We start from the raw sequence: 15,618 nt of genomic DNA, 5'->3' as shown, positions 1-15,618 counted from the left end.
AAAGCGAGGGTCTACCCAAGGCTTTGAGCATAAAAAGAAACAAACAGGTCTCAATTATATTTTGAGACCCTTTTAAGTACTAAATAAGCCACTATGAAACATTACTGATTATTGTAAGTATAAGCGGAAAATTCCAACATGCAAGAAAGCAGGGGGCCAACGCAATGACAAGAAGGACCTCGCTCTTGAAATGGTCTGTATACAATAGGTGTTCCAAATTTATCTACCATTATTAGTGAAAGCTTTCTATCATCTCAGACAGCTCTTATGATAAAGAAACAAGCTTTACTGAAAGCGAGAGAAAACATTGTAAGTACCAGGTGGGCTTGTTGATTCTGGACCTTCCATTGCATAATCTTCTACGTCCATGACTGTTATAAAACCTATTGAAGAAACACGAGAAACTAATGAGATCGAATTCTTCAAGTGGTTTCTCCTATCTATCATGTTTTAAAAAATTCCTTAATACCACCGATTCTACATTTTTCCCTTCATGAAGCATACAATTTACTTTTACATTAATAAAGCCGACGTAGAACTTTTAACGCACTTATTTCAAACTTTGTTTTTTCTATACAAACTTTTTTCATCAAAACTTATGCCCTTTGGTGAAATTCTCAGGAAATACTTTGGATTCAAAAGAACACAGATAAATCGGCTCAGCTTTTCAGTGAAAAGCTCAAGCAAATATATCTTAGGACTGTGAAATTTTGTGTTAGAAAAATAGTTATGAGAATATAAGGACAAAAATAGCTACTTTGATTCAGATGGGTTTGTTGACTCTTTTTTACACCCTAACCTAAGGAACCCTATCTGTATAAAACCATCATGCCTGAGTGCATCTACTCCAAATAAAAAATGTTTTCCATTGTGCTATGTAATTTCCAAAATTTACTTAAATTGCTTCACTAAAGTTGCAGAAAACATTGTAGTTGTATAAAACGTGAAGGTCGACAGTTTTCACTAAATATGCGACCAGCAAATGAAAATTTGCAAACCAACCTTGGGAATCTCCTGTGACAAAATGTGTGTTGGTTGAATCGACTGCTATCGACGTAACAGTTCCACGATGCGACTAAAAACGAAAAAAGACGATTTTAATTGAATTTATAAAAACGCCATCACTAAAAATGTATATAAATTTTAAGTTATATCAGTGATAGTTACATTTCGATACGTAGCTGATTATCATAACATTTTTAGCAACAATTGATGTCCACCAAAGTCAAGAACGTAATCAAAACTATTTCCATCCTGTTGGATTTAAGTTGGTTGAAAAGCTTCCTATGTGCGTTTATAAAATAAAAACAAAATTTAATGTTCAACGATTCCTTTAAAGATGCCAGAAAAATCGCCACAGACTTAGAATATATAATGGAAAAGAATACTCTGAAAATAAAATAGTTACACGAATTATCCTGTCGCCATTTCTACAATGGCAGCCAAAAGCAGTTTGGAACATCGGGCTGCTCTTGTGATAAAGGCATATTTTTATCACATTGCTAGTGTAAACGGAAGGACGAACCGTGACAGTTTTGTCATGGCTCCAAATTTGCACGCAAACGGGGTATCAAGTTACAGTAGAAGAGTTTGATACGGTGCAAAGTGTTCGTTAGCAAAAATATGACAACATAAAGCCAGTTAACACTCAAAGATGTTTAAAAAGACAATAAAAACATTTTACCGCGATAAACGTCGAATATGGCTTGCTAGACGAGTAAACATTCCAGAAATAAATACGACCTGAAAAGCAGTTTCGTTTTGTTAGCTAAATGGCATCAGATGCTAATTTCAAATGTAAGGAAATGATATTTCATTCTTACACAGATGACAAGTAAAGAATGTCCTGAAATGTATTTTCTCGAATGATTTTCCGTTCTATTTATATGAGAATATATTTGCCTAATTATTGACATTGAATTACAATTCACTGGATTTCTCGACTTAGTCAAAGGGTAAGCCTTTGGTACCTCAGAATTTGAAAACAGCACGTTAAAGCAGAAACATGCCATACTAAAGTACTTTTCGTCCAACACACGGCAGAGTATAAATGTCGGGTTATGTCCAAAGGTAAGCAGAAAATTTTATAGTCAAAGGGTCTTATCCAACCTTCCCTTAGTATAAGACATGGATGAAAATTCAGTTATCTCTATCTTCCATGATTACGTGTATTTAGATGCAAAGTCAAACAACATTTTTATCAATACCATTTCGAAATATCTATAAAAAAACGTACCATTTGGACCATTTGAGATCAATGCAGCTGCCATCTTGTTACCGCCTCGATTTCCAAGAAATGCTAGCTGATTCACGACCATGGATCCATCCACTTAAATCACAAAAATTGAAAACATCATTCAAAGCCACCAAATATTAAGATCAATATGCCAATATCAAAATAAATTACTTGTATGACAAATCGACTCCAATTTTTAGAATAGACGATTACTCACGGAAACATTCTCAATTATACGAAATAGATGATATGGTTACGATGAAATTTTCGTATTTATCATCAATTTATAAAGATTGTAAGTACGAAAATCACGAAAACTTTAATCTACGAAAAATCTTTCTGTCGCTTACAGATACTGCTGCGAGAAGAAAGTTTTCCATTTGCTGTTGGCGCATTTAGTCTGCAGAATATGTGACCAGAGACCATGTTCCAAATCAGAATCTACGTGAAAAGATTCAAAGTAAAGGTTTATGAAGTCTTCAAATTAAAGAGATGTTACTATTAAATACCTATTTGGTAATTCTATCGTTCGGAAATCTCTAATAGGTATTGAGTCAGTACAGAGCTTGAGCTGGAGTGTCGTACTCTCATGAGTGTTTGAAAAAACGTTGTTATAATTAATTGAATAGATTGTGCGAAGACGATTGGTATGTAATCAAGTAAAAAAAGTTCGTTATGCATCTATAAATGCATGCATTCAAAACCTGTTTTGCAAAGGCATTGATAAAAAAGGGCTGCCTCAAACCGAGCAACATTTAGCATCCCTTTCTACAAATGATATGTGGATGATAACATATTTGCCAACAACAGTGTGACAAATTATTGAGAGTAAGGATTATTCACATTTCTGAATTACATCTTGATTGAATAACGGTTACAGGGAACCACACAAACTCTGCTTGGGAAACTAAAATCATGCTTCAATGAAAGATTCAAAATTATAGCAAACCTCTCCATCATAGCTTGATGTCGCCAAAAGATTCGGGGGGCAGAATGCAACTGCCAGGATATCTTCACGATGCCCACGATGCTGCAATCGAAAGAATGCCTCTTCAAACAAGACAAGCAAACAGAATACCATTAAAGTAATAGCAAAATGCATTAGAAAATAACAAAAGGACATCTTTTGTTTGCTATATTTAAAACACAGTCCAATGCTCGTACGCCCATTTTACTTGCCATGCTGTTTTAAACTTCTTCGATGGAAATTTCAGAGGAAATTCAATCGATTATCTTAGTAGAAAAGAAGAATAGAAAAAATGCCCTGACTCAGCAAATTATCGCCACTCTCTCTAATGATGAACTAATGAGAATTCTACTTTATGAAACTAACAGCAAAGTTCCCCTGCCCTGATTCATGGGAATATGTTTGAATAGCAATATGATACATTCCACTACATTATAGACTTTCGACGTTGTTTTGCAATCAATAGTTTACGGTTATCAGAAACAAAGAAGGGAAAGTGTTGATTAAATAAGTTACCTAGAAACTGTACTCACAATATCGTCGCTCCAAGTGACACATGGCCTTTGAACATGGTGGAAATCTGTTTGATCGTCCTGCAAAGACGTCACAAAATTATTGGCACTTAACTATAAGGATTCTTCTGAAAATTGTATCAAAAAACCTACTCGAGATTTAACCACACGGACAAGATACAGCACAAGAAAATCCTAACTGGCAACAGAAAGAGAATTCATAGGACCTTCTGTGTGGTTCAATGAGGCTAAATGAATATGTTTTTCTCAGAATCAATTGGTAACCGCACAGCTGACACGAAAAAGGTCGTTGAAAATTAAATAAATATCAAGCAACATTTTTTAAAAACAAATCATTTTTGTTTTTGGGATGTTATCCCAATTGTTCACCAAAACTTGGAGCCTTATTTGAAATACAGCAGAAATACTAGCAAACTACCGAGAAAAAACTTGTACCACACGATGAAGGAAATTTTATGCCTGAATAAAGAAGTCATGCAAATACCAATCAAAAGCTTCATGAAAAGTTTTAATCAACCAAAAACAAAAAAAAACAAACAAACTTTCAAATTTAACGCTGAAGATATTTATATTTTCAAATGATGAAACATAACTTTTACGCTCATTATAAGCAAAATTTTTAACAACAAAATTCTAAATAAAGAAATTCCAAAATTATAAATATCCTCAGGATGCTTAATAAATTGAACGCTTTTATAAGACAGGAATGTTCCCAAGCTTTTCTTCCGAAACTCTGATTGAATCGAAGTGTCCTACAAATTTAGTGAAGATATATCTCCTGGCGTAGATATTAATGCAAAAGATTTGATGAAGGCAATATTCTGTATGAAGTGAGGATAAACAAATATTTGGAAACAATTCAAAGACGATTTCAATAAGAAAGTGTTTAGAGAGACATTTTGCCGTCGGGTAGACATTTGGCTCGACCTTTTAATTGTAAAAAGGAGATGAAAGGGATGAACTTACAGAGAAAACATTCACTCTGCGATCCCATCCAACTGATACAATATATCTGAGGGTCAAAGAACATAAATATAACGATGCAAAAATAGCGAAGAAAATATGAATGTTCACAACCTAGCAATTTGGCCCTGAAACTTAAATTCCTTGCTACAACTAAATATCATACAAGCATTATACATACAGAATAGAAACTCCATATAGCGTAAAATGCTAGGGCCAGAGTTATTGTCTCTTGTAGGAAGGACTTTCGTGAAATGTATGGATAAATTCATTTGTCTGTTGTTTTTAAGTGTCCGTAATTGGAAGGTGGCATTTAAAGCAATTTGTCAGAATGCATCAAGACAAGTAACGGACAATAACTTGTAACTAATTGGTCTGTGATTCAAACTTATTACTGCAAAATCTAATTGCCTGGGCTTTTGTTTGAATTTTATATGTATTTAATTCAGCATTTAAATATATAGCCTGAAATGCAATGCTTGAAGTTTGGTATTTCAATAACCAGATAGTTCTCAATAAAAAGATTTTAAACTCTGAATATGAAATCAAAGCAGGCATCGAGATTTGAATTGCAATTAGGAGAATTATATAACAAAATTATCAAACACTAGCAATGAAATAATGATTATATTATAGCAAACCTGTTTTTATTTATTATCACGTAGCATAGTGCTGAAACCTCATCCAAATGCCTTTCTACAAAATCAAAAACAATTTTTGCAAATCACTCGATTAGAAATACCTTGTAAACAAGATGAGATCCGAATATGATAAAAACAATTTTTGAAAAAGCATTTTATTTTGGAATGTTTTAAAGTCCAATTTCAAAAAGATATCTTATATTCCTAGCCTTGAACCTTGATCAATCATGTTTGGGGTTGGAATAAAATAAAATAGTATTGATATCGATATTTGCTAAAAAGAATGTTTCTAATACTTGCAAATGCATGTAATTAATGAAAGAATGTACACAAATATATTTTTAAGAAACAGATGAAGCCTTATTTTTATACGAAAAGGGCAGTAATTCCTTTGTCGTAAGTAACCTCCCCTGAGGCTAGTGACTGTGTGGTCAAAATGTTATCCTGACCCTGCGTTTAACCACCGGGTCTTCTCTATTTGTAAGAAAGCATGAATTCCACGGACCGGGTCATCATCACTAACTGAGTCGCACAGCCATCAAGATTTCACAGTGAAATTCAAAATACCTTTCTCTAAAACTCTCAGACAATGCCCATTGTTATAATTCCAAATTTTTAACCTTCCGTCTCTTCCACCAGTTATCAGCCTAAAATATAATTTAATCTTTTACATAGACGACATGATAAAGATTGCTTTTATAAACAATGTAATAGGATATAGCTTAATTTTTTTTGAAAGACCTATTAACATGAAAACCTTAAAAAAACTTGATACCAGGAACTATGAAATATAGAAATAATATAAAATTATTATTATTCTAATAAAATAAAATAAAATACAGTTATGATTATGATATATAATATAATATAATATAATATAATATAATATAATATAATATAATATAATATAATATAATATAATATAATATAATATAATATAATATAATATAATATAATATAATATAATATAATATAATATAATATAATATAATATAATATAATATAATATAATATAATATAATATAATATAATATAATATAATATAATATAACATAACATAACATAATATAATATAATATAATATAATATAATATAATATAATATAATATAATATAATATAATATAATATAATATAATATAATATAATATAATATAATATAATATAATATAATATAATATAATATAATATAATATAATATAATATAATATAATATAATATAATATAACCTTCTCTCAGTTGAGTCGAATGTCATTGCTGTAATGCCATTATCTCCGTGGGCATTAGAAAATTCGAAAACGCATTTGCCGCTTTCGATATCCCACACTCTAACAACCTATGATAAACAAAAAAATGCAATTTTATTTCCATAGCAGGAAGAAGAGTACCAGACACTAAACAATCCTATCGTGTCCTTATAAATCGATGCATGCATGAAAGTTAGAAAGTTACTTTGTCAGAAAAAATTATACACATATAATAAAAATATCGAGTCATAAACATGCTCTAGCCAAAAAGAAATATCAGAGAAATGACTGTCAATTGAATATATAACTGCATAAGAAAATTCAACATCGCTCTCAAATTTGATGCGAAATAAAGTTTGTTTGGGAGATGTCACAAATCTGGTCAACAAAATATTTTACAATGATGTTTCTCAGTGAGAAAACAAATTCGGCTGCCACAAAATGCAACAGTACATTTTTTGCTGCAGGTTGGTCTAGCGGCATTGGTTCAAAAGAAAATACTTTCTGGCAAAAGTATCCCTCTTTTCCTGATAGGGAAACCAACACGGAAGATACTAAAAGTAGGTTAACTTTGCTCTAGGGCTGGGTCTAGGTAGAATCCTCTATCATAAATAAACCTCTTCTCCGTTTATTTCCAGTGTAATTGATTATATTGAATTATTCTTAAGATCGAGGAAAATGTAATTGATCGAAAGAAAACGCCATTTCAACCGTTGATAAAGTAATTTTTACAGCTGTGTGTTGATATCGCTGTCAAAGAAACACTGCATATTTAACTCGATGAGAATGCTTTCCCAACAGCGGTCGGAAAATTGCAGTAAAGGGGAAGCAGCGATTGCTTCATCATAATTGTGACTCCCTATGATACTTTTCACAGCGATAACTTCCTCAATGGTTATAAAACCCTCAGAGTACAAAAATTAGTCGAATTTAACAAAGATTTACTTAATAAAAATACCAAAAATTTTCGAAAATCGAATTAAATTCGTGTTAACTGCATTTTAAAATAGCCATTGCATTCTAATTAATTCATTTGTTACCTCCGATACTTAAAAACACAAAATACCTTTTGATTAAGAAACACATTAACGGAAAACTGATTTTGCTGCAATTAGTCATCGAAGTTTGGTAGACACCACTTTAAAAAATCACGTTTGATTTGAAAAAAGGAATACCTCAAGCATGCGTATATTTATGGTCTCAGACACTCACCGACGCATCAGATCCAGTGACGACTTGTTTGAAACTTCTATTATACTTGACACAGTTGACGCTTTCCTTGTGAGTAGTTGTCATCTGAAGGGACATTGGCCTGTGAAGAGATCGTCAAGATAAAATGGGCATGGTCGAATCATTTTAGGAGTATAGTATGGAAATATAGCTACTTCGTTGTATAATCTTGCAGAAGTAAGCAACTCCAGGATGACAAAAGAAGGCGTATCTTGCATTCTTAAACCTAGTTTTTTTATAAGTTGTTAACACACACAATTATATAGGTAGGTGGAAAGGCCGAAAATGTTTCAGTTCACTTGACAGGGAAATAGTGATGCTGGTAAGAAATCTTTAAGTTCCAAACAGAGAAAGCTACAAGAGATTTAAAGTATATTCACCAGAGGCCGTTTGCGACTTGCCGAAATATGATGCCCAAATTACGTTATTTGGCTTTCCTTTGATTAGTGAATGCGGAAGAATGGATACGAAAAGTTCAATGGTCATCTCTTGATTGCTGGGTAATAGAGTCTTGACTCGAAATCATTGTCGAGAATTTATCAGGAGTCACAACCATCAAGTCTGACATTTCATTAACCTTGTCAGGATCTATATTTCTAAACTTTGTAAAATTTGGCACATGATCTGGCCCTCAATGAGCTTTAAATTTGCATTTCAAAAAGGTAAATTAGTGTAAATCTATTCTTTCAGACCATTCGAAAAAAATCGAAGCTGATAAGAGGATGGGTCCTCTCCTTTACTTGCGAATAAAGTTCCACAAGGTGAGATGCTGTAGTAATACATACGACAAATATCAGAGACTTTAATGAGAATCATTGCCATTATCAAAATCCTTCAATTATTTGTGTATCAAAACCGAAGAGCAACCACTCGTGTTCTAATAAAATGGTAGATAAACGAATTTTGGGATGATTTCGATAAACGCTGTTCATCAATTCAAGGGACATTTAAGAAATCAAGGAATTCAGTGATTGACAACGATACCACAGTCCATATTTTGTAATAAATTCAATTCAAATACATAGCAGCACGGTTTCAAATTTCACGCCATTTGACATGACTTCTGATTGGCCTTAGCTAAACACGTAAAAAAGACACCTTTGTAAACACGGAATCTTTATCTTTTTTATGTAAACAGAGTCGAAGTTGGGATTTCTTGAGATCATTATTGTGCAAATCATTTGAAAAAACAAAACAAATAATTTTGAGAAGGATTAGGTGACAGGTGTCAATTGAACATTCTCTATTTTGATGTGCTGCAAATATCAAGAATTTGATTAAAATAATGAAATTTTCTAAATCATCTTCAATCAAAGACGTCATTACCTTCCAATGTTAACAAACATTTAAATCTTTATTAGGCCTGAAGCGTCTGCGCAAGGCTTAATTATTCATAAATCTGATAATTAAATTCTGCTTAAATTTTCAAATATTTTTTGCTCTTCATTGATTACAAAAGCCATTACTACTGAGGGTCTGTCAACTATTTCTTCGCCGAGTCCGCCCGCCATTTTATGACGAGCCAGTTCACCGCGTGATCAACTCCATTCACTAATTACCAACGCCAAATAATTAAAAGCCTTTCAACCCTGCCGTTGTTAAAACTCTAAAACTGGAATAAAGGCTCAATTTGGATTGTATTTAGTTTTATATACCCTCAAATTACGTTAAAGGGGACCGCCAAGTAGCTCAATAGGGCCGAATCGACCACAGTAAACCAACAGCGTACACAGAAGATTTGAAACACTTAGATGGAAAGAGCGACTTACTTATTCTTAACACTTAGAAGAGCCATACCGTCTGTAGCCACAGCCAGTCCACGTGATATTGGATTGTAATGAATAGCTGTGGATAGATGACATATAATCGTCGCAATAAACTGATTACTAATTGAATACTCTCACTGATCCTATCTTACGTTAAGATAACAAGGCGCAGCTAAGCGTAAAGGGAATTAATAAACAGATGAGCTGTGCCAATTAAAGCAGGATCAGCATGCTTCAGTCTGCTGATCGTAGGAATTAGGCGACGACTTAACGACCTTGAAACAAGCCTCAGTTCACAGCGGGAAATCTGCATTTACTTCAGAGTTTATTCGTCGTTTGCCTTAAACATCCTTGATATGGATTTGAGATGACTTTATTTATTCATTTGAAAAATTGTTTATCTTTAGGTTTCTTGTCACATAGGTAGGCAAAAATCCACTTGACAGTAAATACAGTTTGATTTATTTAAAAAGGTTGGATCAATAAATTTCTGGTGTCATACAAGTAGCTAAAAAGGATGTTTTGTGATAGAAGGACAAAAAAGAAAATCAAGGGAAAATAAATTGTGAAAGAAGCAGATATATGTCCTTTTAGCAACATTTGGAGGTAAGAGAAAACAAGGAAGAAATAGATCTATCTGTTTATTCTGTTTATTCGGCTAATACAATTTTTGAAGGGAAATGAGTCTAAAAGTACGGGTTTGAAAACACAGTTGACATTTATGATGTCATGCAGTCTTGTTTAGTGGAAGAGGGGTTGCCGCTTAAAAAAATTAATATAATGAAAAATAATTAAAAAATTAAGAGATAGAAATTATGAAGATTCGAAAACCAACTCCTTTCAACTAGTTCAAATTGAGAATATAAATAGAGGCAAGTAAAAATTCAGGAGAGTCGCACCAGATGTTTGTTTACTAGAAGCTAAAAATGCAATGCAATTAAAACTAAAACAAACCTGCTAAATCGCCTCTAATTTTGTGAGTTTTAGGACGAACAGTCAATAAACAGGTCTGATCGTGTATATCCCAAACCTAAAATAAATCAACAAATTTTTGAAATAAACCAGTTTTGTCTGTTGTTACAAATGTATGACTGTTAGAGAACAGGAAATCTCACTTTCGAAGCACAGATTTCAATCTTGAATCTGGAATCAATACGGAATCTTTAGGAATTTAGTAGACTAATAAATGACATTCGTTTAGATTTTAGAATTGTATACAAAGAAGGCTGTGTTTTGTATATCTGCTATTTTGAGTTGAAATAAGACCTATATTGTGAATCACAGAAACTTTAAAGTAGGTACGAGATTCAATTTTGATCTATTTTCTCAATGCAACTAGAAAAAGTGAAACCTCTTGAAATGATGGTGAGGGGAAAGCTGGACTGGAGAATGCTTTTAAAAGCGATAGAAAATTAAATGCTTATATACCTTGATAGTCTTATCATTTGATATACTGAACAGGCGGTTATCTTCTGCAACCACGAACAAATAGAATATTGGAGTCACGTGGCCTCGAAGAATTCCAATTGGTTTGCTATAAAATCATATGCAACATAAATTATCATAGTAATTAGACTATAAATGTGTGTCGAGAGTATTTATAGATCTTAAAAAATCTTTACTCTCCATGTTTCCATTTTATAAATTTTATTTTGAGTTATTTACTTTATTAACGAATCCATTTCTAGTTCAGCTGGAGTTATCTCAGGTATATCAGCTTCTGATCAATTTTATCAAAGACGAATTAAGTTTCAGTCCATTTACTTTACTGCATGGGTAGAAATTGTAAAACCGTGCATGACTATTACGAAATATATTACAACCGACAGAGGGGAATAAAAAGGTTCCAAAGATGTTCCAAAAATGCAAATAACAAGAAATTAAGGAAATTGAGACAAGAAACCCAGTATTGTTGGGCTGCTGCAACATAATTAGTGCTCTCATTGAAGGAAAAGATAGGACTGATGTTAACATTGCTTGTTGCTACCATTTTTATTCTAGAATCAGGGTACTTATTGTAGCTTTATGCCAAAGGATAATGAAAGTGATGAACTCATAAAATTTACCTTGGGACATAAGGATTCCACAGTCGAATCAATCGATCCATACCTGAATAAGAAGTGCAGAATGATTTTTCGATAATGAAAATACCTAGATCTAAGCCAGGCATTATATTGACAATGCTATTGTGCAAAGAGAATATCATTTGTCTGTTTCTATAATACCAATACAAGCCTTGTCACACAACATGATAGGTGTCAGGTGTGAGAAAAGTGTCTTATCAAATACAAACAGAAGAAATTAATAATCATATCAGAATTTCCAAAAAGCATTGTGAGCAACTTTCTCCATACAGCTATCTCGACCACAATTTGTTAATGCTCAATCTTAAAGAGCCTAAAAATCAAATAACAATAATTCAAGAAAAATATAACACAGTATGCAAAATACGTTCCTTCAAACAGCACAGCAAAGATAGCAAAATTAAGGTTGCATAGCAGCTTAAAACATAATATACTTGAGCCCTCTCAAACGCAAATTGGTGCTAGGATAGCTCTGTGGTTAGGGTCCGTGGTTCGAGCCCCTGCGTGGTCAAACTTTCTCTCAGAGTGAGGAGAAACGCCAGCTCTCTGTATTTTCAGGCGTAGGAATCACGAGATGTGGTCACATCGAGTGGAATGACCAGGACACTGTTCGATAAGCATAGCTTCTCAGTGTCAAAAACTATCTCCAGGAGCTAAGCAGCAAACAATACAATGCAATACCTCTCAAACGCAAATGAAACGTGACTAGAATGCAACTGGTTATGACATGTTATTAAGAAATAAGTGAGAACTTAGTAAGTCTATACATGACTCTAGGAAGATCTGATTTGTAACAAAGCTATGAAAAGCAGACATCATTTAGTCACACAAAAGCAAATTCAAGGCGTACATACGAGAGAAAAACTTACCCCCAGTTGCAATGATGTTCTTCTCTTTGCAAAAATCAAATGTTCTAACTCCCTTGTAAACCTTAAAAACGGTTTCATCGCATTCTAATCTCCGTTTTGGTTGAGAGTCTCGAATTGGTGGCAGGTTAGCAGGCTTGCGGCCAGACGAAGCAAAAGTCATCTCTTTCAATGACGTTTCCACATGTGTGCTGCCCAAGGTTTGGCCTAAGACATATAAAAAAAACTCAATTTTAGTCGTATATACCACTGTAGAGCTTTGAGGAAACTACAAAATCTTTGTAGCTGTAGTCACTGTTTTGAAAAAAGATATTACAAAAACAAAGTTGCAAGTGTGCTCATAGCTATAACAAATAGTTTTATTTTATGCTTCTAAAATTGCATTCTAGCAAATTTCTAACAGATATTTTGAATAAAAATAACATTTGAAAAAATACTTTCCTTTTTTGGGAGGAGCTTTAATTGGAAGGTCTTTAGAACGAAAAGCCTATCACTTCGCTAAATTTATGACGAAGCCTAATTTGATGTTGAAATGATAAAAACACCAATGGCTAAACATAAATTTAATTTTATAGCTGAATTTAATCTGCTTTTTTAACAACGTCGGTTGCATTTGAACGAAACAGTTTTGCTGGACAGTAAAAACTGATTTAAGTAAAAGATAGCAAAGAAATTGGTGGGAATAAATGTGTAGATGAGAAGCAATAAACATTTTGAGGTATCGTATGATACAGACTAATCAAAGAGATTTAGACCCTGGTTTTGACTTAAAGAAGTTCATTCTGAAAAGGGAACAAAACTGGCGACTTAGGCAGCCTTTCCACTAGCCTGGGTTTAAACAAAACCGGGTTAAAAGTTATCCGTTTTTAAAGTTAGTCAATGGAAACGGCAATTTTCTACGACCCGTTATTAATCCGTTTTTAATCGTTCCCACAAAGCCGGGTTAAAATGTATTCGGGGTGAAAAGTTGTAAGAGAAATCAGTATTTGCATTAATAATCCTTCAATTTCCATCGTTGTAGGCCAATGGAAGCAACATCGACATCGAGGACTTTGCTTTTCGATTTTTGGCGCCATCTCAATTCTTAAACGTTGCTGTTGTTGCAAGTGGGTCAGAAGTTATCCGGGTTTCGGCGTTTCCATTAACTCGCAGGTGGGTCAAAAGATACCCGGGTTAAAACTGACCCTCTCTGAGACCTATTTTCAAACTTATCCGTTTTTCAAGTGGGTTAGTGGGAACACGACGCAGAAACGGATAACTTTTAGCCCGTTTTTGTTTTAAGCCGGGCTAGTGGAAAGGCTGCCTTAAAGTAGGTGAAAATTTCTTTAAAATACAGCGATGAGAAAAGCCAAATACTTGGTATATGAATGGTAATATTAATAAAAACAGACCTATGACCAGCGAATGACTAGCGTCACTTGAGCAGGAGATAACAGCTCTTATAGAATCGTAATAACGAAGCTGAAACAAAGTGTTTTCGTACGTCGATTATAAACGATGGAAAAAGGGGCATCCTACATAAATATTTGTGCAGAAAGAAATATGGAATCGGAAGCTGTAGTATGGAGTGGTTGCAAAAATCATTTTGATAATTGAACTATCTTTAGGAAATGTAGTATTTAAAAGGAAATGTAGAATATTTTAAAGCCACGGTAACCAATCAACCAAAGCTGCGATGAACAGAGAAAATCGATGAATAAGAAAGAGAGCGTTTTGGCTGCTAAGATATCTACAAAAATTACAAAAGGTCAATTACAAAAATTGGATAGCAAAAATATACATCTCTGTTGATGAAAAAGGGTACTCATTCGATTAACTTAATATCACTTTTACTTTTATAATAGATTGTTTATGTATCATCTATAAACAGATGTGGAAATAGATCAACCTTGAAAATTTATTGCAGTTTGAAGCAGTTAAAATAGAAAAATACTACAAACGTGTAACAAACATTTGAAGGATGCAATTAATTAAAACATACCTCTTGTACCCAGTCATTGTGCACTTTCCATCTGGAAAAGATGATTTTAGCACTAACAAAAGTCCATTAATGTTTATATATCATTCCATTAAAACTTGTTTGGAGCAAAATCAGATATCATAAATCGGAAATATTTCGAGAAGCAACATTTAAATCCTACAACAAGCAAAAGCAATACTTGGCAACAAGCAACCAGACAAAAATACTGCCTGGCGCGTGGCAGAACCTCTTACCTAACGAAGCTTATGTGAGGCGAATTCACAACACTGAAAGAAAGAGAAGGAACATTATAAGCGTGGAAGAGTAAAGATCATTTGTTTCATGGCGTTGCATAAAAGGCATATAAGATAATAAATTACTTCCATTAAGGTTTTTTGTTTACAATTTAATAACAGTTCAGTGATTGAGTTTATAGTCATTCATTAAATGCCATTATCTGTTTCTAGAACTTTACGTTCAATAAAGTTCATCATAGACAAAAACTTGCTTAAGAAGTTAGCTTATAACATAATAAAGAAGGGGTACGAAATTTTCACACAATCGGGAGACACCAAAATTAAAATCAAGTCGATCAAACAATTCACATAAAGAAATATGCAAGTCGATCCATACAAATTCACAGCTAAATACGGCTATTTCGAAACAAGTTCATCAAAATCAAGAGCTATAGAATACACGCAATTAATGGCAATATTTCGTTAAAATGACTGGGAATTTAAAACCATTAATCATTGGGTGGTTAGATGTCATTTGAGCAACAAAAGATAGCTAAAATCGCTAGTTCCCAGACGCAGACAGTTTATGGTTGTCACTTCTGGCGACCCGGAAAAAATGGTAAAGATTCCAGACGTAACAGTTTCACAAAAACAGCCATTTCATATTGCTAACATTTATTTAGAAAAACTAAAACCTTCTTCATATAATATTAATTAACACTGATCATACTGCAAAAGTAGAGAATTGAGCAATATGATGAATTCGAATTCAGGAAAATAATTCAGCAAGAAAAAGTGTTCTTTTGTAACGCAAGTGAAAAATTGAAATGATCTTTGTAAAGTATCTTACGGGCAACAGATAACAAGTGCTAGGTTGCCAAACCACAAGCA

General features: G+C 33.3%; 1 protein-coding gene across 1 annotated transcript in view; it reads right to left on the bottom strand.

Moving 5' to 3' along the window:
* LOC135686106 (cilia- and flagella-associated protein 337) overlaps positions 1–15,618 on the bottom strand; it is a 36,916-nt gene that overhangs the window by 3,819 nt on the left and 17,479 nt on the right. The window contains exons 12-31 of the mRNA XM_065202275.2: positions 14,746–14,778; positions 14,513–14,543; positions 13,923–13,992; positions 12,535–12,738; positions 11,648–11,690; positions 11,010–11,115; positions 10,536–10,611; positions 9,585–9,660; positions 7,798–7,897; positions 6,568–6,674; positions 5,908–5,987; positions 5,341–5,395; positions 4,703–4,748; positions 3,737–3,796; positions 3,186–3,266; positions 2,587–2,677; positions 2,237–2,329; positions 1,685–1,743; positions 1,003–1,075; positions 318–383 (exon numbers count right to left, since the gene is read on the bottom strand). Of these exons, the coding sequence (XP_065058347.2) occupies positions 318–383; positions 1,003–1,075; positions 1,685–1,743; positions 2,237–2,329; positions 2,587–2,677; positions 3,186–3,266; positions 3,737–3,796; positions 4,703–4,748; positions 5,341–5,395; positions 5,908–5,987; positions 6,568–6,674; positions 7,798–7,897; positions 9,585–9,660; positions 10,536–10,611; positions 11,010–11,115; positions 11,648–11,690; positions 12,535–12,738; positions 13,923–13,992; positions 14,513–14,543; positions 14,746–14,778 (1,550 nt within the window). The remainder of the gene's footprint in view (positions 1–317; positions 384–1,002; positions 1,076–1,684; positions 1,744–2,236; positions 2,330–2,586; positions 2,678–3,185; positions 3,267–3,736; positions 3,797–4,702; positions 4,749–5,340; positions 5,396–5,907; positions 5,988–6,567; positions 6,675–7,797; positions 7,898–9,584; positions 9,661–10,535; positions 10,612–11,009; positions 11,116–11,647; positions 11,691–12,534; positions 12,739–13,922; positions 13,993–14,512; positions 14,544–14,745; positions 14,779–15,618) is intronic.

This window comes from Rhopilema esculentum, chromosome 6 (assembly GCF_057945365.1).
Source record: "Rhopilema esculentum isolate cy_ngs chromosome 6, ASM5794536v1, whole genome shotgun sequence".
NCBI lineage: Eukaryota > Metazoa > Cnidaria > Scyphozoa > Rhizostomeae > Rhizostomatidae > Rhopilema > Rhopilema esculentum.
This window is presented reverse-complemented; position numbering and strand designations above follow the sequence as displayed.